Source organism: Salmo salar, chromosome ssa01 (assembly GCF_905237065.1).
Source record: "Salmo salar chromosome ssa01, Ssal_v3.1, whole genome shotgun sequence".
NCBI lineage: Eukaryota > Metazoa > Chordata > Actinopteri > Salmoniformes > Salmonidae > Salmo > Salmo salar.
In genome coordinates, this window is record NC_059442.1 from 136,835,256 (window position 1) to 136,862,827 (window position 27,572).

The 27,572-nt window shown below is 44.4% G+C and overlaps 1 protein-coding gene across 1 annotated transcript; it reads left to right on the forward strand.

Annotated features, from left to right (window-relative positions):
- Positions 1 to 2,043: 2,043 nt before the first annotated feature.
- On the forward strand, positions 2,044 to 27,572 carry LOC106565238 (dihydropyrimidinase-related protein 2). The gene is made up of 14 exons (XM_014132134.2): positions 2,044 to 2,372; positions 11,494 to 11,582; positions 11,807 to 11,991; positions 12,617 to 12,781; positions 14,431 to 14,492; positions 15,247 to 15,327; positions 21,246 to 21,314; positions 21,416 to 21,536; positions 21,692 to 21,848; positions 22,017 to 22,158; positions 23,587 to 23,757; positions 24,720 to 24,899; positions 25,575 to 25,749; positions 25,909 to 27,572. The coding sequence occupies exons 1-14, from the start codon at positions 2,325 to 2,327 to the stop codon at positions 25,998 to 26,000; spliced, it is 1,737 nt and encodes a 578-aa protein (XP_013987609.1). The 5' UTR covers positions 2,044 to 2,324; the 3' UTR covers positions 26,001 to 27,572.

A 27,572-nucleotide genomic window follows, 5' to 3' on the forward strand; every position in this document is an offset into this window, starting at 1 on the left:
ATGTGCCTTCCAAATATCCTCTGATTTACCTTCCATTTCCTGAGTAGACTAACACACTTATTTCTGTTAATCCCTTATTGTATAGGCTACAATCAATGGTTTATCAATTTTAAGGGATTTAATAAATCTAAAGTATAATTCTTTATATTGTTCATTAGCTATTACGTAATGTTTTAAATGTATGGTGTTTTTATACCAATACATTGCTTCAGGATTGATCTATGATTTTTGTATGGTTATCATGACGTTTTTAGGCCAAATTCTTCAATGAAGACATAACCAAAATAACTCAAGGAAATATGACGTCATACCATAGAGAATCAAAAGCTAAACCTTGCACATGCCGTGGAATTTATATTCAGGGCAGGCAGCAGGGGTGTAGCTGTAGCCTACTGTACAGGGGCGGAAATCGCGGGGGGGACGGGGGGGACACGACCCCCCCATCCTGGGAAAAATACGATTTGTCCCCCCCAATATATCACTGAAACATAACTATGTAATTTAAATAATATTAATAATACGCAATGAAAGCAATTGTGCTGATTATAGACACTTAATAGCGCTTTTTAAGTTTCAAAAGATTGCGACCCCCCCACCCCTTTCCTCACAATGGTTTGATCCACTGGGAAGGTAACAGAGGGGTCGTAGCCACTGTCTGAAAGGCACTCAATGAACGTAACTGACGTGAGGTTAATCCAGTCAATCGCGCACACACACTAGCTGAATATGCAGAGCTAGCGCGCAAATATGAACTATTAAGCTAGCTAGTACCTATTCCATTTATGTGGCCTCGTCAAAGATGGAATCTTTGCTATCGTCAATTTATTCCGAGATCAGCATGCAGATGATGTAAGTTAGTGCTTCAAAGTCCCTGTGATAAGGTTAGCGATAAACTGAAGTCCAAACTGAACAGAACCACACTCTCTTCTACCATTGTCTTAAATATATTTAATGGTCTCGTTGCAAAAGCTAAATTGTCGCAAGGGAACTTTTATTTATTTATTTTATTTAACCCGGGTAGCAAAGATTATAGCAAACACCACTGAAACAGAATTGGTGCTCGCTAGCTTTGCAAATTCAGCTATTGTTGGAAGCCAGCCAATATGAAACAAACTATTAAAATTACAAAAGGTTGCAGCATATGTTGTGTAAATGGTGAACTCATACAGCTGTCAACTCTTGTCATTTTAATCAGTTTCACATTTGCTAGCTACCTTTTAGATCGAAGCCCAAATAGAATGATAAAAGATAAGATGATAGAAGCCCATCTCCTACTGTAAATAACCTACACACTGTGTGTGTGTGTGTAGCCAGCCAGCCAGGTAGAAAAATGGCAGAAAAATAAAAGACGGACATCAGAGTATTTTTCAGTACACCAAAACGCAAAGTAAGAACCCTAGTAGCCTAATATCTCAAAGACTAGTTGATAAAATGTTCATAAGAAAGAAATGAAATTCTAATGGAAATGTTTCACAATGATGTCATTAGGCAACAGATGGCACACAGACAGCAGAGTTGGGGACAGATATGCAGGGACAGACTGGCAGAGACAGGGAGTCTCAGGTAAGTTTGTTGAGTCTTTGTTTGGCAACATTATTTAAGGTTCTCCATTTTTTTTACTTGTAAAATAGGAACATAATTGGAAAATGCCATGGATACCCCCACTCTCAACTTAAACTGGTGACTGAACTAAGATTTGTTAAAGGCAATGGTATTGCTGTTGTGAGTAGTTGTGTAGTTTTGGGTACCGGTAGTTAGGAGTACGGCAAACACCTTATTTCTTTGGTTCCTCAATATACATTTACCATATTACAATGTAGGCTATGTGTTACAGCACTACTTTTGGTGTCCCCCTCAGGAATTGCTCTTGAGAAAATTTCATGTAATTGTCCCCCCCAAAGTTGATATCAGATTTTCGCCCCTGCTACTGTACTCCCTAATTCAGGTTGAGAAATGCATAGCATCGTGCCATGATTTCTCAATGGATCAGGGCGGGGCTCTACACATGCACGTAGGGCTTCGTCAAGAGGGTCTGTCCCTCCCTTCCTCGGTGTGTGAGAGTCAGTCTGGCAAGGTTTGGCGCATCAGCGGAGAACAGGAGCGAGAGAGGACGTGCTTTGGAGCTGCGGTTCTTTCCCTAGATTCTGCGAGCGGTGGCCTCCCCCTTTAGGACGCACGACTCCTTTTGGAATTGTACACTCTCTTGGCTGCTAACTTCTCTGCCTATTCCACACCGGCCTTATCCACCCGGCAAACCGCACTATTCTGAACACCCATTCCATTGATAGCGGTCCATTAAGCGCAGCAAGAACAGAACAGCGAAGATGTCTGGGCAAGGCTATCAGGGCAAGAAGAACATTCCCCGCATAACAGTGAGTTAGGAAAACATGTATTGATTCCATTGAACATTGTGCATGTATTGCTACAACTATCCGTTCACCAGTCAGGCAAAGATGTGCATCGCTAAAATGAGGCTTGTGATCCGAATTAGTTGAAGCTCTCTCGGGTAGCTTTAGGCTACAGCTCAGAGGTGAACGACCTGTTTGCATAAACTGTGAAATGCATTCTGCACGAGCTCTTAGTAATACTTGTGTAATTAACGGGGTCTTTAGGATTAACAAGGCTAAAGGCCAACATTTTGAGACTATGTAAAGAAATTATCTTTCAAATGACAGTGGGCTAAAATAGGCTACAACAGTTTTGCTTATCTGGTCAGCACGCGTGATCGTTCAGAGCATAGGTTATCTTTCAAGGACTTAATTTATCTCAATTGTCTTTATTTGACAAGATGAGAACCTGAGGCTAGCTGTCCACTTTTGGATAGGCCAAATCACATTTGGCTCTTGTAAGACTCTCCTTGAAATCAATGTTGTCCTTGAATCATTTCCACATCTAAAGTAATTCAGTCGCAAGGCTGTGGTTTCGCCCTCGCGCATTATAGGCTACATTTCCATGCGGATCTTCTTTGTTAGAGAACGGTATCTGGCCGGTTATCACCGTTCGCCAACGGGTGGAGCAAATGCATTAGCTTTCTCGCCTGTGCCCATCCGCTGCAATGTCGGGTTAGTTTTTCTGGACAATTCCAACTCCGGTAAAATTGTTATTTATATATAGGCGGGTTTAGGACATATAGCCCGTTATTGTTGACGGATTTTGTGTGACTTTGGGCGAGGCAGCAACCATGTCTTGCACCAGATTTTAAATCATGGCGAAGAGAGAATATCATAGGATAATGGAATGAGAAGAAGAATGAAACGGGGGCGGCAGAGGCTCCAGTTTCCTGCCTTGTCTCTCAGCCTCCACACTAATGAAGGGAAAGGGGCAAAAACGACTATAGACTCCCGCATGTCTTTCCATATTTCTATTGCTGAACTGGATCATTTATAGGTTTTCGTCTCCAGTGGTCTATATGAACTCCCCAACTATTCATCCAACCCTCATGCTTCCCAACCACATTGCAATGAACCTATGCTTCAATACACATTTGAAAAACACGTTTAGGCCTTTGTCATTAAACCATAGGCCTACATCTCCATGTAATGGATGTCCTGAAGATCTATAATAGTCTAAGCTTTTATGGGGAAAGTGCCTCTCTCCTCATTGCATGTGCATGTGCTTTTTTTGTGGACAAAGAAAGCAATTTGAAAGGGGCTTTGGCTGGCATCCCGGTTGGTTACTCCAGCAGGCTGGCAGGCTGGCTCAGTCTGACAAAACTGATGCAGGTTTGGCCTAAACCCTGTCACATCCCACAGCCTGCTCATATGGATACGCCAGCCACCAGCCATGACCCGGTGAAGGGAGCAGGCTAGGGCTACCCCACCTAATGATCTATTCACATAGTCACACACACACACACACACACACACACACACACACACCTATCATTCTGCGGTGCACATGCCCTTCTACTGAGCATGCACCCTTCCTGTCCTCATCCCTCTCTAAGCTCCTGTTGATAAACTCAGCCGTTGCCCAACATGAGGATGACGGGAGAGACAGCGAAAGAATAGAGGTACGCCTAAAGTAGCCCATCTTTCAGACTGTAAGAGATGAAAGAGCAAAATGGATAGACAGACAGATAAACAGGGGTGACTGAGAGTGCAGTACCAAGGGTGACTGAGAGTGCAGTACCAAGGGTGACTGAGAGTGCAGTACCAAGGGTGACTGAGAGTGCAGTACCAAGGGTGACTGAGAGTGCAGTACCAAGGGAGCAGCCGCAGTGTGTGTACGTGTGCCACACCCCTGTGGCAGGGAGCAGTGAGCACACTGTGTTGTCTGTCTGTATAGACAGCCTGTCATACACACATTTATGGAACCAAACAATCCCCTTCCCCTTACAGTCCAACAATCTTCTGCTTATCCAGGTCATATCCTTGTTATTTCATGCATTTATCAATTATCATAACATAGGATCAGCAGCCAGGGAGTGTCACTGTTTCAATGTAGATGTATATCTACGTGTATATCATATGTGTATGAATGTGTTTGCGGTTTTATATCAGTTGATCATCCTCACGCTCCAGGCTTTGCTCTGTCTTCACCCAGTCCTGGAGTAGTTTCCGTGAAGAGCGTAACAGTTAGTGTTAGATCAGAGGATCAGGAGCCGTAGTAGCCCTAACGGTGATGAAGCTAACTCAGAAATAGAACATGTACTCTGTACCCGGGAAAGAGAACATGAGGGCAGAGAGAGAGGGATGAATGAAAAAGAAACAGAGAGAGTAAGAACAAAGTACAGTCCATCTAACATACTAAAACAATTCACTGTATAACCAAACACACGATCACTATAGATACACACAAAGAATGTTCTTGTATGCTACTTTCTGTCTTTCAATTTAAGTCAATTGTGATTTTTTTGGGGGGGGGATTATGACAAACACCCCCACAGAAACATAGGCGTACACACACACACACACACACACACACACACACACACACACACACACACACACACAGTTGTTGAGATTGGAAAGTCAAAAGGCAGCAGGCAGGCTGCAGTACGAGGCTGTCGTCACCAGCTGGAGTGGTCAGCTGCAGACTAGGAAGCAGCACACCTCAGAGACGCCTCATAAAATATGAATGTCATCCTAAAATCACCACCTGGGGCTGCATTCATAAAATGACTCATCCAACTCTCTCATGGATATGATTAGGTTCATTTAAAGTCACACACTCACTCACTCACTCACTCAAAGTTACTGTTGGAAAATGCGCAAACAGAAATAGATTTTTGGATTTATTGTTATTTAAGGGGAGGACTCATAAGGGTTCCTGTATAACACTGATGGACTTAACTGCAGGATGGACATATCATGAATACTTTAATGAGAGAGGTCTTCCTGTTGTTCCCAGGCTCTGGGGTCAAGAGTTCAGGAGCCAGTGGAATACCTGGTATTGGCCACCGTGGATGCCATTTTATCCAGAAGCCTCTGGCCGTGTCCGAATACCCCTACCAGCATTCTAAATAGTATACATTTTTGGTATGCGAAAATACAAGTTACAGTATATAGAATGTGAAATTCAGTGTGCTTTAAATGCCATGATTTCATACTCGGCTTTTAATTTAGTTGAATTTGCTGCACGTTATTGAGGGAGAGAATCGTCTTTCAAGACTCGTGTGTTTTTGACAACCGCTGATAATCAGACAAAGGGATGCAATCTACCAAAATGAACAAATGGTGGGATTCAATGCAATTGCACATTATATGACACCTTCACAGTATGGAAGAGCCTAGTATGTTGATATTTGTGTGTACTGCATTCGTTTTTTACTAAATGGTACGCTCTAAATAGTACGATTAGTACACAGTATGCAATTGAAGTAAGCAGTAGGCAAGCCAGATTTTAGACACAGCCCCTGTATCTTCCTGTTAGATCACTCTCTTTTACTAAAGACAGTCCAGCCTGGCACTGCTCATCTCCAGCCCGCCATTCTCCCACAGTAATCCCATAATGCACTGCGGCCCGGGGAATTCCGTGTTCACACATTACACAAAGCACACTCTTAGTTCTAAGGGACACCGACTGCCTGCCAAGAACGCTTTTTTTCCTTCTACGCTGTGAGATATAATCCAGCATATCCCCATTCATAATCCCTTCAATGTGAGATGGTGTTTATTTATGTACACTTCAGCAGCTGGACACAGGAAGATAGGGGAAGGAATGGTGCCCCAGTGCAACCTGGGATTTCTCCCTGACAAGCGAGATTTCCTTTTTCTTTAAGAGGATCCGGCGGCCGCTACACAGTACATATTCAGCCAGATTGTTGGCTCAACAAAATCCATGCTTCTAAATTGGAGCGTCTGTACAGTAGCAGTCATAGTCTGTGTGTCTTAAACCAGACAGCCACCCAGCAGCTCCTCCAGTCTTTGATCAGGGGGGCTGTCTGGCTATTCCAGGTCCAGGAGACATAGAGCTGACGGGGCTTGAGGGCAGTTTCCTGTTCACCCGTCCACTGGAAAGAAACTATTGGATCAGTAACTATTTGGATTAGGCGTGCTTGATGCTTCTCCACCCCAGCTCCAGCTCATGTTCCCTGGGAGTTTTCCACTGGGAGAGAACAACACATGCTGTTCCTTGGTTACCTCATTTGACAGTATTTGTCTTCGATCGAGGAAGGTTGCTCAGGCCCAGTAGAAATGGGCCCTGTCTATTGCTTCCATGCAATGTGTGAATAACATCTTTGCCTAATGGTGTCAATTTTAACGTTTGATGTCACGTCTTTAACTACACGTCAGTAGTCTTTAATTCGAGCCCTCTAAAACATGATACATTGGATTGATCTGCCACACAGCGTGGAGAGAGGACAGATCAATGCAACATCAATCCATCAGTCTATGTCTCTGATTGACCTCTAACCTATCCAGGCTCTAGTTTGGTGCTGGGCTTGGTTCAGATTTGTTTTTGCAGTTTAAGGAATTTCTGAAAATGCCTTCTACACTTAAATCTCAATTGAATAAGTTGTATTAGGGCTGTATTAGTTGGTCAGAGATGGATTACCTGTTGTTGATATTAAACATTGACCAACACCCTAGGCATATTATTTGTCTAAGAGTTAAAACCTTGTTCAATTGAGTCAACATCCTGTTTGTGTGTGGTTCTCCTCCAGGGAAGGTCACTGTCATGTTTGGCTCAGGTCCAGAACAATCAAAAGATAGATGCTCTCCAAAACCATGATGCCTGATTGACGATCACAGGCCAAGCAGATTGGGCACTGACTTTGACCTGCAAATGCTTCTTTAAAAACAAGAACCGCTAAGTAGGTTAAAATAAGAAGAAACATGAAATAGGCATGCACATTTATAAACTGAAATAGTCCACAGTAGATTGAGTTTAAAAGCACTTGACTGTTGTTATCATTGGACGTTTACTAAGAGTGACAGAGAATGACTTTCATTGTAATCCTGACACAGTACCACATTATTCTGTAACCTTTCTTTCCGTTTTTGGTAATGTACAAGTATCTAAAAATGTAATTATAGTTTTTAGATCATGGCTGTCTCACACATAGTTGTATGAATGTTTATGAACGGATTTCAGTAAAGGCCTCCAATTTACAGTGCATTTGGAATGTATTCATACCCCTTGACTTTTTCCACATTATGTTACAGCCTTATTTTAAAATGGAATAAATTGTTTTTTCCCCCTCATCAATCTACACACAATACCCCATAATGACAAAGCAAAAACGGGTTTCTACAAATTTTTGTAAATGTGTATATATATATATATATATATACATTTGCAAAAATTTGTAGAAACCTGTTTTTGCTTTGTATATAAAAATGAAATTTCACATTTACATAGGTATTCAGACCCTTTGCTCAGTACTTTGTTGAAGCACCTTTGGCAGCGATTACAGCCGTGAGTCTTCTTTGGTATGACGCTACAAGCTTGGCACACCTGTATTTGGGGAGTTTCTCTCATTCTTCTCTGCAGACCCTCTCAAGCTCTGTCAGATTGGATGGGGAGCGTCGCTGCACAGCTATTTTCAGGTCTCTCCAGAGATGTTGGATCAGGTTCAAGTCCAGGCTCTGGCTGGGCCACTCAAGGACATTCAGAGACTTGTTCCGAAGCCACTCCTGCATTGTCTTGGCTGTGTGCTTAGGGTCGTTGTCCTGTTGGAAGGTGAACCTTTGCCCCAGTCTGAGGTCCTGAGTGCTCTGGTGCAGGTCTTCATCAAGGAAATCTCTGTACTTTGCTCTGTTCATCTTTCCATCGATCCTGACTAGTCTCCCAGTCCCTGCCGCTGAAAAACATCCCCACAGCATGATGCTGCCACCACCATGCTTCACCATATGGATTGTGCCAGGTTTCCTCCACACATGATGCTTAGCATTAAGGCCAAAGAGTTGAATCTTGGTTTCATCAGACCAGAGAATCTTGTTTCTCATGTCCTGAGAGTCCTTTAGGTGCCTTTTGGCAAACTCCAAGCGGGCTGTCATGTGCCTTTTACTGAGGAGTGGCTTCCGTCTGGCCACTCTACCATATAGGCCTGATTGGTGGACTGCTGCAGAGATGGTTGACCAAGGCCCTTCTCCCCCGATTGCTCAGTATGGCCGGGCGGCCAGCTTTAGGAAGAGTCTTGGTGGTTCCAAACTTCTTCCATTTAAGAATGATGGAGGCCCCTGTATTCTTGGGGACCTTCAAAGCTGCAGACATTTTTTGGTACCCTTCCCCGGGTCTGTGCCTCGACACAATCCTGTCTCGGAGCTCTACGGACATTTCTTTCAACCTCATGGCTTGCTTTCTGACATGCACTGTCATCTGTTGGACCTTATATAGATGTGTGTACCTTTCCAAATCATGTCTAATCAATTGAATTTACCACAGGTGGACTCCACTCAAATTGTAGAAACATCTCAAGGATGATCAATGGAAACAGGCTGCACCTGAACTCAATTTCAAGTCTCATAGCAAAGGGTCTGAATACTTATGTAAATAAGTTATTTCTATTTTTTATTTTTATGCATTTGCAAAAAAAACAACAAAAAAAACATTTCAAAACCTGTTTTTGCTTTGCCGTTATGGGGTATTGTGTAGATTGATGAGGGAAAAAATTATTTTAGATTAAGGCTGTAACGTCACAAAATGTGGAAAAAGGGAACGGGTCTGAATACTTTCCGAATGCACCGTATATGTGAAATGGCACTGTCAGTGTCTGTGTAGTGGAGATGAGAAATAGAGTCAATCGCAGGACACTGAACTGAGTAAAATATACGTATTTACTCTAGTAAAGCTCAGTCAAAATCCACGCAGGGATAAAACAATAATGACAAACGCAACTAACACGACCAACAGTAAAATAATAACGCACAAAACATCATGATAACCAGAGGGTTTAAATAGGGAAATAATCAGAACGAAATGGGAACCAGGTGTGAACAATCAAGACATAACAAATGGACAAAGAAACATGGATCGGTGGCAGCTAGAAAGCCGGTGACGATGACCGCCGAACGCCGGCCAAATAAGGAGTGGCACCAACTTCGGCGGAAGTCGTGACAGGCACGACAAATAATGATATAGTGATAGTCAACCACATGATTTTTGTTCAGTGAACAGTTGCCAAAACAGGATGGAATCATGTAGATGTGAGAATGGACTGGGTTCATCACTCCTGTCACACGAGTTATTAAAAATGTCCTGACATAGTCATCACTAACAATACATTCTTTGGGGGTTTGTTCGAAAGAGAGGAGAGAAATGTGTGTGCGCGTGCGTTTCTGCGTGTGTCTTTGTTTTATAGAATCTTTGTCAGTTGGCAGGGAACAAGTAACCACTTTTGTTGGGAAAAAATATACCAAAGTATGTCAATGTCATAGAGATGGGTTTTCTATTCTTTAGTCCAAATGCATTTCGGGCGGGGCATTGTGAACCCTGTTGGAAAGCATTTCTGCTTGAGGCCAGGGCTTCTAGCAGGGAAACACGCTAGAGGCTGAAACTCAAACAGAGCAACCTTTGTTTTTGGAGGGGGCTAAATGCCTCGTGACCAGAATTGTGCCTCTCCACTTTTGGAGAGTAGGCCGTCGCCACTGGGGCAACACAGGGAGGTGCCAGGGGGCCGGGTCTCCCCCCTCTCAGTCTCGCACAGAAACAAGTGGCCTGGTGACAGAGGTATGGATGACTGATTCCCAGTGAGGATGCCAGAGGGGCGTATCCTGTGGTCCTGTGCTCTGCTGCTTGTCGTTGTTTCATCAGTGCATTCCTCAACCTCATTTTGAGCCATGCTGGTATCATCCTACCTAGTAAATTATCCATTCAAAGATGCATATTCCGTATGTTGTTCCTGGTCACGACGTGCTGTATTCAGCCATCTATAATAAGCACACTGTACATCTGTGTTCCCTTTATCCCTCCCTGAATTAGGATGTGCATGAAGCATTGATCACGCAGTCTCTCTTTAAGACTCTGTCAAAGCAGTCGTCCTGCTTTCATTCCAGGCTGCAGCTCAACTCAGATCCACCCCCGCTGCTGTATCTCTGTGTCTTTGGTTCCTATTTAACTCCCGTTCCCTCTCTCCTATTGCTCTGCTTCTCTATCTCTCTCCTTTATTCTTACAATCCCAAACACTTTCTGTCCCATTCTCTGTCTCACACACATACTGTAACGGTTGAACAACCTTCACCCAAGACCTGGTGCTGATCCAAACTATCCCTGCATGGAACTGCTTCTTCCTCTGTGGTGTGTGTGTGTGTGTGTGTGTGTGTGTGTGTGTGTGCGTGTGTGCGTGTGCGTGAGCGTGTGTGTGTGCATGAGCGTGTGCGTGTGCGTGTGTGTGTGTTTGAGAGAGAGAGACTTACAACACAAGCCATCCATAATCAAATAGATCATGCCAGCTCAACACAACCAGTTGGGGCAACCATAAACATTGTGGGAGGATAAGTTGTTCCTTATCATCACAGAACTCACTTGGACGAAGCCTAATATCCCTATGACGCAACAAGGCAGAACATCAGATAATGCTGTGACAGTGACACATGATGTGACACTGCCCAATACAGCAGAGAGGCAGTCGGAACGTCCCGCCATGGTGGGGGTGATGGGATGGCAGGGACATTTAGGGGGGGTTAAGTCTTTTGGCTTGTCTTTAGTATTTTACGTGTCTGTATTTAGTATATTAATAGCACAGTGTTAGCTGATGCTTCCTGTAAAGAAAGTGGCTGGTACTGCGGTGGTGCCAAATACAATACTCACCATCATGAGCTCATTTTTATAAGGCCATATAAATGCCCAGGACGTTTTTTGTGCGTTACATTCTGGTGTCTGCTTTCCCACACTGACATTAAAGGCTTTTCCTAAAGGAACGCTTACTTCACTGTGTTAACTCTGTGAGGATGAAGAGAATGGGACATGTGTATACTAACTAATGAATGAATGAATGACAGTTGGTAACCTGTCCCTTACAGGATTAATTGACACATAAAGAAACATTACCATGATTCACAGTGAATTCTTCATCTAACAATACTTTTTTTTTAAATGATCTTGTAGAGCGATCGTCTCCTGATCAAAGGGCCGATAATCGTGAACGATGACCAGTCCTTCTGTGCTGACATCTACATGGAGGATGGTCATATCAAGTGAGTTTCACGACGACGACTACATGCTCTACTTCTCAGAGGTTAACTACCTCTGCACCATCCTTACCATGCGTTGACCTTTAACACTGGTCGTTGTTTGCTATTGCAGACTAAATTGCAGTCGTAATGATAACTCTATAACAACGCTCTCTTTTTTTCTCTTTCTCACTATCTCTCTCTTGCTTTCCATTCTCTCTCTTTATCTCTCTTCCTCTGACTCCCAGACAAATTGGCGAGAACTTGATAGTGCCCGGTGGGGTGAAGACCATCGATGCCCACGGGCGCATGTTGATGCCAGGGGGCATTGATGTGCACACACGCTTCCAGATGCCCGACCGGGGCATGACCTCGGTGGACGACTTCTACCAGGGCACCCGCGCCGCTCTGGCAGGGGGCACTACCATGATCAGTATGTACACTACCACCTACCCACTTTCTGTCCTCCCCCTCTCAAGTGTCATGGGCAGGGCACAGTGCCAGCTCCATCTATGGCAGCACCAGGTCCTGAGCCCATAAAGTCTCATCTGCTACAGACTAGCGTGCCACCAAGTGCTGCTGAGTGCTAGGGAGGACGTTCAAAACTTTTTTCAAGTTGTTTATCCACTCTCCTCCTAATTGCTCAGTAATAGCATGGCCTGCCTGTAGCGTTCCTAGAGTTCTACTGAATATCCTAGCTGCCTCAGTAAAGGTCCATCTCCCTGCTCAGCAGTTACACAGACTCCTGAAGAGTAAGGTGGCTTTATCACATCGTGCAGAATGCTGACTCCTGCTGACAGCACTGCAGAGTCCACAGAGCCATCTCTGTAAATGGATCACGTCACGAAACAGAGGCTTACTGGGTCACAGTGCAGTACAGTACAATCTGGTTGAAGAAACATGATGCAAGATCCTGATCTAGGCTTTTAATCTGACCTATTGCATTTCGTAGTTGAATGCGACCAGAACAATAAGAATGAACCAATTTACTAAACAATTGTGTGTGTGTGTGTGTGTGTGTGTGTGTGTGTGTGTGTGTGTGTGTGTGTGTCCACTAGTTGACCACGTGGTTCCGGAACCCGGGGTCAGTTTGCTGTCTGCATTTGAGCAGTGGCGTGAGTGGGCGGACAGCAAGTCGTGCTGTGACTACTCTCTACATGTGGACATCACTGAGTGGCACAAGGGAGTCCAGGAGGAGATGGAGGCCCTGGTCAAGGACCACGGTACAGACACATCCACATTAACATCTCATGATGTCATATAGTACATTTTGATTGGTTGTGTTCATGTTTTCTCTTTCTGTATGGTTGCTAGATTTCCTACATGTACAGTACCAGTCAAAAGTTTGGACACACCTAGGGTTTTTCTTTATTTTTGCTATTTTCTAAATTGTAGAATAATACTGAAGACATCAAAATGATGAAATAACACATATGGAATCATGTAGTAGTCAAAAAAGTGTTAAAAATATATTTTAGATTTTAGATTTTTCAAAATTGCCACCCTTTGCCTTGATGACAGCTTTGCACACTCTCAATTTTCTCAACCAGCTTCATGAGGAATGCTTTTCCAACAGTCTTGAAGGAGTTCCCATATATGCTGAGCGCTTGTTGGCTGCTTTTCCAAACTCTGCTGTCCATCTCATCCCACACCATCTCAATTGGGTTGAGGTCAGATGATTGTGGAGGCCAGGTCATCTGATGCAGCACTCCATTACTCTCTTGGTCAAATAGCCCTTACACAGCCTGGAGGTGTGTTGGAACATTGTCCTGTTGAAAAACAAATGATAGTCCCACTAAGCACAAACTAGATGGGATGGTGTATTGCTGCAGAATGCTGTGGTAGTCATGCTGGTTAAGTGTGCCTTGAATTCTAAGTACATCACCTACAGTGTCACCAGCAAAGCACCATCACACCTCCTCCATGCTTCACGGTGGGAACCACACATCCGTTCACCTAGTCTCACAAAGACTGGACGGTTGGAACCAAAGATCTCAAATTTGGACAATTTATACTCATCAGACCAAAGGACAGATGTCCACCAGTCTAATGTCCATTGCTCGTGTTTCTTGGCCCAAGCAAGTCTCTTCTTATTATTGGTGTCCTTTAGTAGTGGTTTCTTTGCAGCAATTCGACCATGAAGGCCTGATTCACGCAGTCTCCTCAGAACAGTTTATGTTGAGATGTCTGTTACTTGAACTCTGTGAAGCATTTATTTAGGCTGCAATTTCTGAGGCTGGTAACGCTAATGAACTTGCCCTCTGCAGTATATGTAACTCTGGGTTTGCGACTGCACTTGAAGAAACTTTCAAAGTTCTTGAAGTTTCTGTATTGACTGATCTTCATGTCTTAAAGTAATGATGGACTGTCATTTCTCTTTGCTTATTTGCACTGTTCTTGCCATAGTATGGACTTTTCCCAATTAGGGCTATCTTCTGTATACCAACTGTACCTTGTCACAACACAACTGATTGGCTCAAATCCACAAATGTACTTTAACAAGGCACACCTGTTAATTGAAATGCATTCCAGGTGACTACCTGGAAGCTGGTTGAGAGAATGCCAAGAGTGTGCAAAGCTGTCATCAAGGCAAAGGGTGGTTACTTTGAAGAATCTAAAATCTAAAATATATTTTAATTTGTTTCACACTTTTTTGGCTACTTCATGATTCCATATGTGTTATTTCATAGTTTTGATGTTTTCACTATTATTCTACAATGTAGAAAATAGTAAGAAAACCCTGGAATGAGTAGGTGTGTCCAAACTTTTGACTGGTGTACTGTATGTTCATATGTTACTGGTCTCTTCGCCTCTCTTTGTTTCTCATCCCAACTCTCTGTACCTTCCTTTGATACGTGCTCTCTTTCCTCAGGTGTCAACTCTTTCCTTGTCTATCTGGCTTATAAGGATGTTTTCCAGCTTACTGACTCTCAGGTATGACTTACCTTATCATATGGTAGCTTTTTTTAACGTTGGCTCCCTGTTTGTCTTACAGGAAACACACATCGATCACTACCGCCACAAAGGACATGAATGGTTAAAATAATCTTTAAGAAAAAAGTATGGAAGGAATTCACCTCTTTTGGGACAAAATCATACTGAATGCTCAATTACATGCACTGTAAGACTTTATATACTGTAGCTCTCCAGCCTTCCCCTCCCAGCATATCCCATGGCCTCTGGGCTGAGTTGAGGAGGGAGGGTGGGGGAGGTTGAGGCATTAATTGTGTGTGTCTCCAGTGGGAGTAAGGGATGATGAAAGAATGCACCAGTCCAAGTCTTTGTGTCTGACTCATGGTAAACAGATTCATCTTGGACTGGAGGCTCCTTTGAAAACGGCCCGCATTGGTCTTTGCACCTGTGTGAGGAATGCATTCAGGCTGCTTGGCCAGAGCATTTCATTCTATTTTGTGCAGGTCTCCCAAGGCAACCTATGGTAGCTCTTTATTATATTTCTGGCTTTTGGGAGATGACTCATACAAGACTCACACATCGCTCATACATCAGTAACAGGTTCTCCTCTACCACTGTTGTATTTGAGACCTTCAGAGTGAGTTTTGCATGGTGTGAAATTGGCATTATTGTTCACTTTGCTCAGCTATCAGAGTATCCTCAATGTACTTTACCTTGTCTGTTCTATGACCCATCTGTGGTTGTCTGAGGCTGCTGACATGGTTATTTCCTGTAGGTCTATGAGGTGTTCAGTGTGATCCGGGATCTGGGGGCCATCGCTCAGGTCCATGCTGAGAATGGAGACATTGTGGCTGAGGTAAGACCTGAGGCTAATAGGGTTGAGCGGTTTTCTCTCTATAAAATGGCGCCGGAAGAAATGGCAGCAGTTTTACGGGCGCCCAACCAATTGTGCTTCTATGTGTTTTTTTGTGTTATTTGTAACTTATTTTGTGCATAATGTTTCTGCAACCGTATCTTACGGCAAAAAAGAGCTTCTGGATATCAGGACAGCGATCACTCACCTCGGATTAGACAAAGATTTTTTCTTCAACAAGCAGGACGCACAGGACATTCTCCGAACACCCGACAAGGCCAACATCCCAGTTATTGGCAAGAGGAAGAGACGCAGGTATAGAGGACACAGAGCGGGGTGCCTCGTAAGGATTCGCAAAAGGCGAGTGGGAAAGCTGCCATTACCGTCAATGTTACTCGCCAACGTGCAATCATTGGACAATAAATTAGACGAGGTACGATCACGAATATCCTACCAACGGGACATCAAAAACTGTAATATCTTATGTTTCACGGAATCGTGGCTGAATGACGACATGGATATTCAGCTAGCGGGATACACGCTGCACCGGCAAGATAGAACAGCACACTCCGGTAAGACAAGGGGGGGGGGGGGGCGGTCTGTGCATATTCGTAAACAATAGCCAGTGCACGAAATCTAAGGAAGTCTCTAGATTTTGCTCGCCTGAAGTAGAGTATCTTGTGATAAAATTTAGACCACACTATTTGCCTATTTTCCTCAGCTATACTTTTCGTGGCTGTTTATTTACCACCACAGACAGATGCTGGCACTAAGACCGCACTCAGTCAGCTGTATAAGGAAATAAGCAAACAGGAAACCACTCACCCAGAGGCGGCGCTCCTAATAGCCAGAGACTTTAATGCAGGGAAATTTAAATCAGTTCTACCTAATTTCTATCAACATGTTAAATGTGCAACCAGAGGAAAACAAATTATAGATCACCTGTACTCCACACACAGAGACGCATTCAAAGCTCTCCTTCGCCCTCCACTTGGTAAATCCGACCACAATTCTATTCTCCTGATTGCTGCTTACAAGCAAAAATGAAAGCAGGAAGCACCAGTGACTCGGCCTATAAAAAAGTGGTCAGATGAAGCAGATGCTAAACTACAGGACTGTTTTGCTATCACAGACTGGAACATGTTCTGGGATTCTTCCGATGGCATTGAGGAGTACACCACATCAGTCACTGGCTTTATCAATAAGTGCATCGAGGACGTCATCCCCCAATGACTGTACGTACATACCACAACCAGAAGCCATGGATTACAGGCAACATTCGCACAGAGCTAAAGGGAAGAACTGCCGGTTTCAAGGTGCGGGACTCTAACCCAGAAGCCTATAAGAAATCCTGCTATGCCCTCCGACGAACCATCAAACAGGCAAAGCATCAATACAAGGCTAAGATTAAATCATACTACACCGGCTCCGACGCTCGTCTTATGTGGCAGGGCTTGCAAACTATTACACACTACAAAGGGAAGCACAGCCGCAAGCTGCCAAGTGACACAAGCCGACCAGACGAGCTAAATAACTTCTATGCTCACTTCGAGGCAAGCAACACTGAGGCATGCATGAGAGCATCAGCTGTTCAGGACGACTGTGTGACCACGCTCTCCATAGCCAACGTGAGTAAGACCTTTAAACAAGTCAACATTCACAAGGCTGCTGGGCCAGACAGATTACCAGGACGTGTGCTCCGGGCATGTGCTGACCAACTGGCAGGTGTCTTCACTGACATTTTCAACATGTCCCTGATTGAGTCTGTAATACCAACATGTTTCAAGCAGACCACCATAGTCCCTGTGCCCAAGAACATGAAGGCAACCTGCCTAAATGACTACAGACCCGTAGCACTCACGTCCGTAGCCATGAAGTGCTTTGAAAGGCTGGTAATCGCTCACATCAACACCATTGTCCCAGAAACCCTAGACCCACTCTAATTTGCATACCGCCCCAACAGATCCACAGATGATGCAATCTCTATTGCACTCCACACTGCCCTTTCCCACCTGGAAAAAAGGAACACCTACGTGGGAATGCTATTCATTGACTACAGCTCAGCGTTCAACACCATAGTACCCTCAAAGCTCATCAATAAGCTAAGGATCCTGGGACTAAGCACCTCCCTCTGCAACTGGATCCTGGACTTCCTGACGGGCCGCCCCCAGGTGGTGAGGGTAGGTAGAAACACATCTGCCACGCTGATCCTCAACACTGGAGCCCCTCAGGGGTGCGTGCTCAGTCCCCTCCTGTACTCCCTGTTCACCCATGACTCTATGGCCAGGCACGACTCCAACACCATCATTAAGTTTGCAGACAACACAACAGGCCTGATCACCGACAATGACGAGACAGCCTATAGGGAGAAGGTCAGAGACCTGGCCGGGTGGTGCTAGAAGAACAACCTACCCCTCAATGTAACCAAGACTAAGGAGATGATTGTGGACTACAGGAAAAGGATGACCGAGCATGCCCCCATTCTCATCAACAGGGCTGTAGTGGAGCAGGTTGAGAGCTTCAAGTACCTTGGTGTCCACATCACCAACAAACTAGAATGGTCCAAACACACCAAGACAGTCGTGAAGAGGGCACTTCAAAGCCTATTCCCCCTCAGGAAACTAAAAAGATTTGGCATGGGTCCTCCGATCCTCAAAAAGTTCTACAGCTGCAACATCTAGAGCATCCTGACTGGTTGCATCACTGCCTGATACGGCAATTGCTTTGCCTCCGATCGCAAGGCACTACAGAGGGTAGTGCGTACAGCCCAGTACATCACTGGGGCTAAGCTGCCTGCCAGCCAGGACCTCTATACCAGGTGGTGTCAGAGGAAGGCCCTAAAAATTGTCAAAAACCCCAGCCACCCCAGTCATAGACTGTTCTCTCTACTACCACATGGCAAGCGGTAACGGAGTGCCAAGTCTAGGACAAAAAGGCTTCTCAACAGTTTTTACCCACAAGCCATAAGACTCCAGAACAGGTAATCGAATGGCTACCTGGACTATTTGCATTGTGTGCCCCCCCAAAACCCTCTTTTACGCTGCTGCTACTCACTGTTTATCTTATATGCATAGTCACTTTAACTATACATTCATGTACATACTACCTCAATTGGCCCGACCAACCAGTGCCCCCGCACATTGGCTAACTGGGCTATCTGCACTTTGTCCCGCCACCCACCACCTGCCAATCCCTCTTTTACGCTACTGCTACTCTCTGTTTATCATATATGCATAGTCACTTTAACCATATCTACATGTACATACTACCTCAATCAGCCCGACAAACCGGTGTCTGTATATAGCCTCGCTACTGTTATAGCCTCGCTACTGTTATTTTTCACTGTCTTTTTTTACTGTTGTTTTTATTTCTTTACTTACCTATTGTTCACCTAATACCTTTTTTGTGCTGTTGGTTAGAGCCTCTAAGTAAGCATTTCACTGTTGTATTCGGCGCACGTGACAAATAAACTTTGATTTGATTTGATATTGTCATACCGACCTTCTCAGTATTACCGGCTTAGTACACAAGGGGGCGCCAAAAAAACACAGAATGCTAACAAAATTAGCACAAGTAGTAACGCATTTCCAAGGGGGTTGCTCGCTAAATATGCTAACGAGCGAAAACGAAAATAACCGAATTGCAAAGACAGTCAATCCAGCTCATAAAAACACTGTAATTTTTGTAGAGTTTGGACATTTAAAAGTGAATGTGAACGAGAGACATTGTGCAAATTGTGGCAGCCCAGGGGAGTCAGAGGTGAAACACACAATAAATAAGACAGCGAGAGTTGGTTTTGCAGTGCTTAAACAAAAGTTGTTCTTTAATAAAGGTTGGGGGGAACGGGGAGGGGAGAAATACAACTGAAAGGCTTCTCATGTAACGGGTGGGTCACTGTGTCCAGTGTGGCTGTTCCTCGGACCGCCTGTGTTAATTTTTACATTTAAATTTTTTATTTCACCTTTATTTAACCAGGTAGGCTAGTTGAGAACAAGTTCTCATTTGCAACTGCAACCTGGCCAAGATAAAGCAAAGCAGTTCGACACATACAACAACACAGAGTTACACATGGAGTAAACAAACAAACAATCAATAATACAGAAGAAAAATCTATATACAGCATGTGCAAATGAGGTAGGATAAGAGAGGTAAGGCAATAAATAGACTATGGTGGCAAATTAATTACAATATAGCAATTAAACACTGGGATGGTAGGATGTGCTGAAGATGAATGTGCAAGTTGAGATACTGGGGTGCAAAGGAGCATGATAAATAAATACAGTATGGGGATGAGGTAGATTGGATGGGCTATACAGATGAGCTATGTATAGGTGCAGTGATCTGTGAGCTGCTCTGACAGCTGGTGCTTAAAGTGTCCATATGAACAAAAAGAGAGCGAGAGTGATGAGTCTGGGGTTTCAATACTTGCGCCGGGAGTCGTTGTGTCTGGGAATGGGTCCTCTTGCTTTGGGCCCAAAGAAAAGGAAGAGAGAAAGTTGAGTCAAGCATTACCTAGTATCTTCTTTGTCGTCTGATTGAGGTGCTTATCATACTCACTGCTGTTCTTCTGGGGTCTAGGAGTACCCTCTGCCTGTCTACCCAAGCGCCCGAGTGACTGCACCTCTACTTATACCCATTTGGGGTAACGAGGGAATGGTGGGACCAATTCCAGGTCCAATTGGTTGCAACACCTGGACTGGGTAGTATGGGTGTTGAATCACCAGCCCCAGTCGGTGCCTGTAGAGCTGTCCATGGTGCTGACTCACCTTGGCCTCTGGAGCCCTCTGGAGCTCACTAAGGTCCTGCTCTTTGCTTGTAGCTCCCTGCTGGCAACCGGGTTGCCACAAAATGAACAAAGTTTTGACGCATGCTTGTCTAAAGGACAAACTGTACTTGTGTACACACTGTGTCTGGAGTTGCTAGGGCAACGGGCCTGTCTGCTCAGAGAAGAGGGGGGGTAGCTGACGGAGAGGAGAAAAAAATGCAAGGAAATTAAGATAACTCATCCAAAGGGCTTTGACTTCTCAAACACGGCAGAAAGCTAACAATTCAGCCACTTACTTAGATAACTAGCAAGTTAAATTTAGGGGTCGCGTTAACTCAGAATTCAGCATTTTTCACGCAGAAAGAAAAGATAAAACACAATAAATATATTGCTGCGTTTTGTAAGTACACATCTAAAATGCTTCTTATTGTAATTTCTGCTCGGCATCTGACAAATGTTGTGCTTCAGTTGCACTTCTCTACTCGGATGAGAATTCACAAACAGGCATTCTATCACCAGACAGCACCGACTGATGTGTAGCTACTTTTCTCCGGTACTTTTCTCTGTGTAGCCAAGTTTCACTTTAAACAAAACATTAGCAAATGTACCTGGCTACATTCTTTCTATAATAAACATTACAAGTATAATGGCCATGCATCGTTTTTGCAAAACATACCTTGTTTTTTCATTGTAAGCTTATTTACTTGTGGGGCTGCCAGCCAAATAGCTTTGCACTTGTGTTATCATCTGATGAAAATGAAGCTATATTCTGCCGAATGTGTTGCACTAATGTATTTTTTGTGAAGGAAAACTATAGTTGCACGTCCCTGATCACTCTATTGAAGCAAAAAAAACACTGTTGACTTTCAAAATAAAACGCAACCCCTGTCAATACACAGCCCGACTATACAGCTGGGCTCACCTGCACCCACTTTATCCCGTTGTGTTATTTACAAACAAACAGGTGACTGGCTTTCAATGGTATTGACGGTATGGAAAAACCATTCCGTGGCTATTCCCAAGTACCCCGGTATATGGTATATACAGTATACCGCCAAAGCCCAGCTAACAATACACCATTTACTGGACTATCAAAACCCGATCTAAAATACCTAACAGTGGACATTTTTAAAGCGTGCCTGTTCTGTCCATTCAGGAGCAGCGTCGGATCCTGGAGCAGGGCATCACTGGGCCTGAGGGACACGTCTTGAGCCGTCCTGAAGAGGTATAATGCATCAGCATTTGACCTCAGAGTTCTTACCTCTATTTTCAAAATGCATCCTTGCATGGTCACCTTGACCTCTGAACCCTGGGTGTGTCTTTCAGGTGGAGGCAGAGGCTGTCAATCGTTCTGTGACAGTAGCCAATCAGACCAACTGTCCCCTCTACGTCACTAAGGTGATGAGCAAGAGTGCTGCTGATGTCATCGCTCAGGCCAGGAAGAAGGGTGAGAGACTGTTGCTAGGCTGTTGCTAGGGTATAAACATACAGAAAGATGAAGGGAAGATGCACATGTGTGAGCCAAAAGAAGGGAGAGGCACCATAATAAGTCAATAACATCATTCATTTGTTATCACATGATGTTTCTGATTGGCCTTGCAGGCACGGTGGTGTATGGGGAGCCAATCACTGCCAGCCTGGGCACAGACGGCTCACACTATTGGAGCAAGAACTGGGCCAAGGCCGCCGCCTTTATCACGTCCCCGCCCCTCAGCACAGACCCGACCACGCCCGACTATCTCAGCTCCCTGCTCTCCTGGTGAGAGTACTAACTCAGCACCATTACACTGGATTGGGCCATATGGACAAATATCCATATTCATATGGTGTAAACTGTTATCATGGTGACAATATAAAGTAGGACAATCATCCCACTCTGAGTCCAAGTGGCACAGTCTAATCTCTTTTCCTGTGCCTTCCTCTCCAGTGGAGACCTTCAGGTGACTGGCAGTGCCCACTGCACCTTCAACACTGCCCAGCGCGCCGTGGGCAAAGATGACTTCACCCTCATCCCCGAGGGTACCAATGGCACTGAGGAGAGAATGTCCCTCATCTGGGACAAGTGTGTGGTGAGAGACTACATGTTATATATATATATATATATATATAGGATCTTGTCAATGATCTCAAGGCAGCTGGGACCATAGTCACTCAGGAGGGATTCTGTCCCACTCCTCTTTGCAGATCTTCTCCAAGTCATTAAGGTTTCGAGGCTGACGTTTGGCAACTCGAACCTTCAGCTCCCTCCACAGATTTTCTATGGGATTAAGGTCTGGAGACTGGCTAGGCCACTCCAGGACCTTAATGTGCTTCTTCTTGAGCCACTCCTTTGTTGCCTTGGCCGTGTGTTTTGGGTCATTGTCATGCTGGAATACCCATCCACGACCCATTTTCAATGCCCTGGCTGAGGGAAGGAGGTTCTCACCCAAGATTTGACGGTACATGGCCCCGTCCATTGTCCTTATGATGCGGTGTTGTCCTGTCCCCTTAGCAGAAAAACACCCCCAAAGCATAATGTTTCCACCTCCATGTTTGATGGTGCGGATGGTGTTCTTGGGGTCATAGGCAGCATTCCTCCTCCTCCAAACACGGTGAGTTGAGTTGATGCCAAAGAGCTCCATTTTGGTCTCATCTGACCACAACACTTTCACCCAGTTGTCCTCTGAATCATTCAGATGTTTATTGGCAAACTTCAGACGGGCATGTATATGTGCTTTCTTGAGCAGGGGGACCTTGCAGGTGCTGCAGGATTTCAGTCCTTCACGGCGTAGTGTGTTACCAATTGTTTTCTTGGTGACTATGGTCCCAGCTGCCTTGAGATCATTGACAAGATCCTCCCTTGTAGTTCTGGGCTGATTCCTCACCATTCTCATGATCATTGCAACTCCACGAGGTGAGATCTTGCATGGAGTCCCAGGCCAAGGGAGATTGACAGTTCTTTTGTGTTTCTTCCATTTGCGAATAATCGCACCAACTGTTGTCACCTTCTCACCAAGCTGCTTGGCGACGGTCTTGTAGCCCATTCCAGCCTTGTGTAGGTCTACAATCTTGTCCCTGACATCCTTGGAGAGCTCTTTGGTCTTGGCCATGATGGAGAGTTTGGAATCTGATTGATTGATTGCTTATGTGGACAGGTGTCTTTTATACAGGTAACAAACTGAGATTAGGAGCACTCCCTTTAAGAGTGTGCTCCTAATCTCAGCTCGTTACCTGTATAAAAGACACCTGGGAGCCAGAAATCTTTCTGATTGAGAGGGGGTCAAATACAAATAACATTTTTGACATGTGTTTTTCTGGATTTTTTGTTGTTATTCTGTCTCTCACTGTTCAAATAAACCTTCCATTAAAATTATAGACTGATCATTTCTTTGTCGGTGGGCAAACATACAAAATCAGCAGGGGATCAAATACTTTTTTCCCTCACTGTGTATTCACAAAAATGTGATTTTCTCCCTAAGTTAACTGCCCCATTTTCTATGTTCCCCTGGCTCATTCAGGTGACAGGTAAAATGGATGAGAACCAGTTTGTGGCAGTCACCAGCACCAACGCTGCTAAGATCTTCAACCTGTACCCCCGTAAGGGCCGCATTGCTGTGGGCTCTGACGCTGACTTGGTACTCTGGGACCCAGACGTCACCAAGATCATCTCAGCCAAGAGCCACAACTCGGTCAGTCAGTCACACACTCACTACGCACAAACATTGCACCTTCAGAAAAGCGCAATCTACTGTATATCCAGCCGTATGGTATTACACATGTGGTATTACACCACAGATTCATCTTTGGGAAACTGTCCAAAATTAAATAGTTAAACTTTGAACATTCAAGTGAACTTGAGGTTATATATGAAATTACCATATTGGTATTTTTTATGGTCATCTGACTCCTGACCACATATGATTGGTTGGGTTCCCCAGTTCTAGGGCGTGGGCCTTATGGTAACTCAGAGGAGTGATGTCACCCCCAAACTCTGCCAGAGTACGGGAACATGTCATTTCTGATTGTTAGCAGCCAAATCACAGTGTGTGTGCGTGTGTATGTCCGTGTGCCTGTGTGTGCTTTTGCAGTCTAATTGCTCTACCTCTCTGTGTTCTATGGTTTATTTCTTTCCATTTGGTCAAGAAATTGACTAATGTACATGGGGAAAATTGGTAATTCAGAGAGGCATAGTGTGTTGGGTGGTCCAGCCTCAAGGTGATCTCACTACTGGCTTTTTCTAAGCCCTGTGGAGCCCACTAAATTGCCATGACCTCAGTCCTAGTCAGCCAGTAGTTTTTACGAGGGTGGTCACACTCCACACTGCTTTCCACTGCCTACACCATCCTTGTAAGAGCCTGGTAACTGCTCCTCGCTGCCTGGCTAAATCAATGGTCTGTGATGATCAATGATGCTATCTCAGGAGGGGTTTTCAATTGCCATTTATCTAACCTTTGAAAAAACCCATAGGGGACACTTAATAATTTGAACATTGGCCTACTATAAAACAGCAGCTCACTGGCAAAGGATGGAGGAGGAGGGAGGTCCACCACACTAGTACTAAAACCAATCAACTCACACAAATCATAAGAAAAATAATCCATTGTACTCCACATTCTGCCTCTCCTCCTCTCTCCCCCTGTCACTCTTCCAGAATGTGGAGTACAACATCTTTGAGGGTGTGGAGGTGCGTGGTGCCCCCCTGGTAGTGATCAGCCAGGGTAAGATCGTCCTGGAGGACGGGAACCTCCACACCACCGAGGGGTGCGGCCGCTTCGTGGGCCGGAAGCCCTTCTCTGACTACGTCTACAAGAGGATAAAGGCCCGCAGCAGGGTAAGGCACTGTTTTGGAACTGTGTCATCGTGGTGTGCTGTCTTTTGTATTGATGTGTTTTATTTCCAAGGGTGGGTTTCCTTTTCAAATACCCTGTATTATGTTAAGCTGTTGACTCATGATAAGATGAGGGTATTTTCTGACAGGTTAGTGGAACGCAACATCTATCAGTAGCAGGGTAAAAGTTCTGTCACTGCAACGGATTTCCATCATATGGATTTCTTGGTTGTACAGTAGTTATATATTTTTTAAGGTGTGTATATATATATATATATATATATATATATATATATTTTTTTTTTTAAATCAAATTGGAAAGGACTGGAGCTGGTCAAACTTGCAATTTAATGTACAAAATTATCCTCTTTCCCTAAAAGCTTTTTACATGAAAGGGGAAGTTAATTTACATGACATGGGAAGTTAATTTACATGAAGGGGAGGTTAATTTACATGAAAGGTGAGGTAAATTTACATGAAAGGGTAAGTTCATTTACATGAAAGGGTAAGTTAATTTACATGAAAGGGTAAGTTAATTTACATGAAAGGGTAAGTTAATTTCGCCCGGCAGACAATCGATCTGAGATCTGAGATGTGTTTTTTCGGGGGTTTAACCCATGCAGTAGGTTCGGGTTGTTTGATCTTGACTCTTGATTCTGCCTCCTCCCTGTTCTCCAGCTGGCTGAGCTAAGGGGTGTTCCCCGGGGGCTTTATGACGGGCCTGTTTGTGAGGTGTCAGTCACACCCAAAACTATGACTCCTGCCTCCTCTGCCAAGACCTCTCCAGCCAAGCAGGCAGTAGCCGGCGCCCAGCCTGTCCGCAACCTGCACCAGTCAGGGTTCAGCCTATCTGGTGAGGAGCACTGGGGTGGATCCCTGGATCCATTCACTAGCAATATCTGACATTATACCTATCATAGTTTTGATGATAAACTATGATCTATATGTTCATAACAATGAAAATGTCATAATACAGTGATATTGACTTCCTCCTCCTCTTCTGTACTTGTAGGTGCTCAAGTTGATGACAACCTTCCTCGGCGTAACACCCAGCGCATTGTGGAGCCACCTGGTGGCAGGGCCAACATCACCAGCCTGGGTTAACCCCTCCCATTGGCCACCAGGGGAAACGAGGGCTTGAGGAGAGGGGCATCAGGGACTAGGGGCCATTCCACCAGGAGACAAACCAATTCTCCCCTCCTCAATCTCTCTCCCCCATCTGCCGCTGCCTACATCTCTTCCCCACTCTCCCCACTCTCTCTCTATAAAAAAGATTTGCCTCATTTGAAGAAAAAAAGAGACGAAAACAACAGCCCTTATTTGAGCACTTTTGACTGTATTATTTAGTGTTCTCTACTGTACTTTCTTCCTGCCATGTATCATTCAGTTTAGTTTCTGATGTTCATGTTATAGTAGAGGGGTCAAGTGAGACTAGACTGAGCAGTTTTAAAACGGCCAGAAGGTCAAGACAGTGCATGTCGCATTTGCATGGAGGGAGTCCAATCTGTTGCCGTTCGTCTTTTTTCATTTTCAATGTAGGGTAAATGAAGTATGGAGACACATGGGTAACATGTTCTACATCAGATTAGTTGTGCTAACATTACGTAGTGAACAAACATGGAGGAGATAAGTTGCTTATGCTTTCCTCAATATTGATCTAATCATCTTTTCACTGGTTTGTGTTTGTTCTCTACTGTTTATACAGCCTTGCCCTCCACTGTGCTTTTCATCTCTCACACTGTTAAGATCAGTACAGCACTGGCTACGATCAACACAATTTATTGACTTGTCCATTGTTATTGTTTAAAGCTGGTAGTATGCTATCCTCGTCCTCAGGTTACGGGATGAGGCATGAGATTAGTAGTAAACTGAACCACTGTTGAAAACCTTAAAGGAACTTCTCACTGGTGCTCATCTCATGTCATTCCACCAATAGCTTTGTTTAAAGGTATAAATGGAATGAAAAAACATGGTCCATATTTGGAAGCTGCTGGTGAGCCAGGAAAGTCAAGTAGATTAGGAGAAGGAGTTTTGGCAGGCGGTGAATAGAGCGCTGTATTAAGTCTCCCAGGGAGAGGCCATCATGGAACTTAACGGCCCATGAGAGGAGATGTGACTCAAATTTAGGATGTTGGGAGGAGTGTAACCGGGCGGCAGCGAAGGAAGGAAGATTTGTGAGAATACTAGGGAATGCCCAATTTGTCATAGCCTCATTCAACTGACCCTCTTTGCAAGATGGTGCCACACTCGTACTCAGCTAAGCTATAGTACAGTATGTGCCCATATACCTCGCCTGAAGGGGATTGTGATCTATCACTGTAATGGGATCTTTGAGATTCATACACCATTTAATTGACAGTGTTGCAGGCAGCATCCCCTCCCTCTGTTCTAGAATGTCCCAGTACCAACCAGTGCATTCAGAAGACTGAATGTCTTTCTGCTCCCGGCCTCCTCTTTTTAATTCATGCACTCCCCCTTTTCCTTTTTAACTCTTTATGTGCCTGAACCCACAGAAGTTGTACTGATAGTTCGATTTTGTATTATTCTTATTATGGTAAGAGAAGGATGTAAGATAAAAATGTAAAATAGTCGATGTTAACCGATACAAAGGTGCCAGATTTTGTTATTTCGTATTCCACTGATAGTGCTCCTTTAAAAACAACAATGCTTACTTAA

Excerpts from the sequence above, each read along its gene's own strand:
- LOC106565238 (XM_014132134.2), top strand. The coding sequence starts at position 2,325 with ATGTCTGGGCAAGGCTATCAGGGCAAGAAGAACATTCCCCGCATAACA. Across the intron at positions 21,849-22,016 it reads CTCAGCTCCCTGCTCTCCTG|TGGAGACCTTCAGGTGACTG; the intron begins GTGAGAGTACTA and ends CTTCCTCTCCAG. Across the intron at positions 23,758-24,719 it reads CAGCCAAGAGCCACAACTCG|AATGTGGAGTACAACATCTT; the intron begins GTCAGTCAGTCA and ends TCACTCTTCCAG.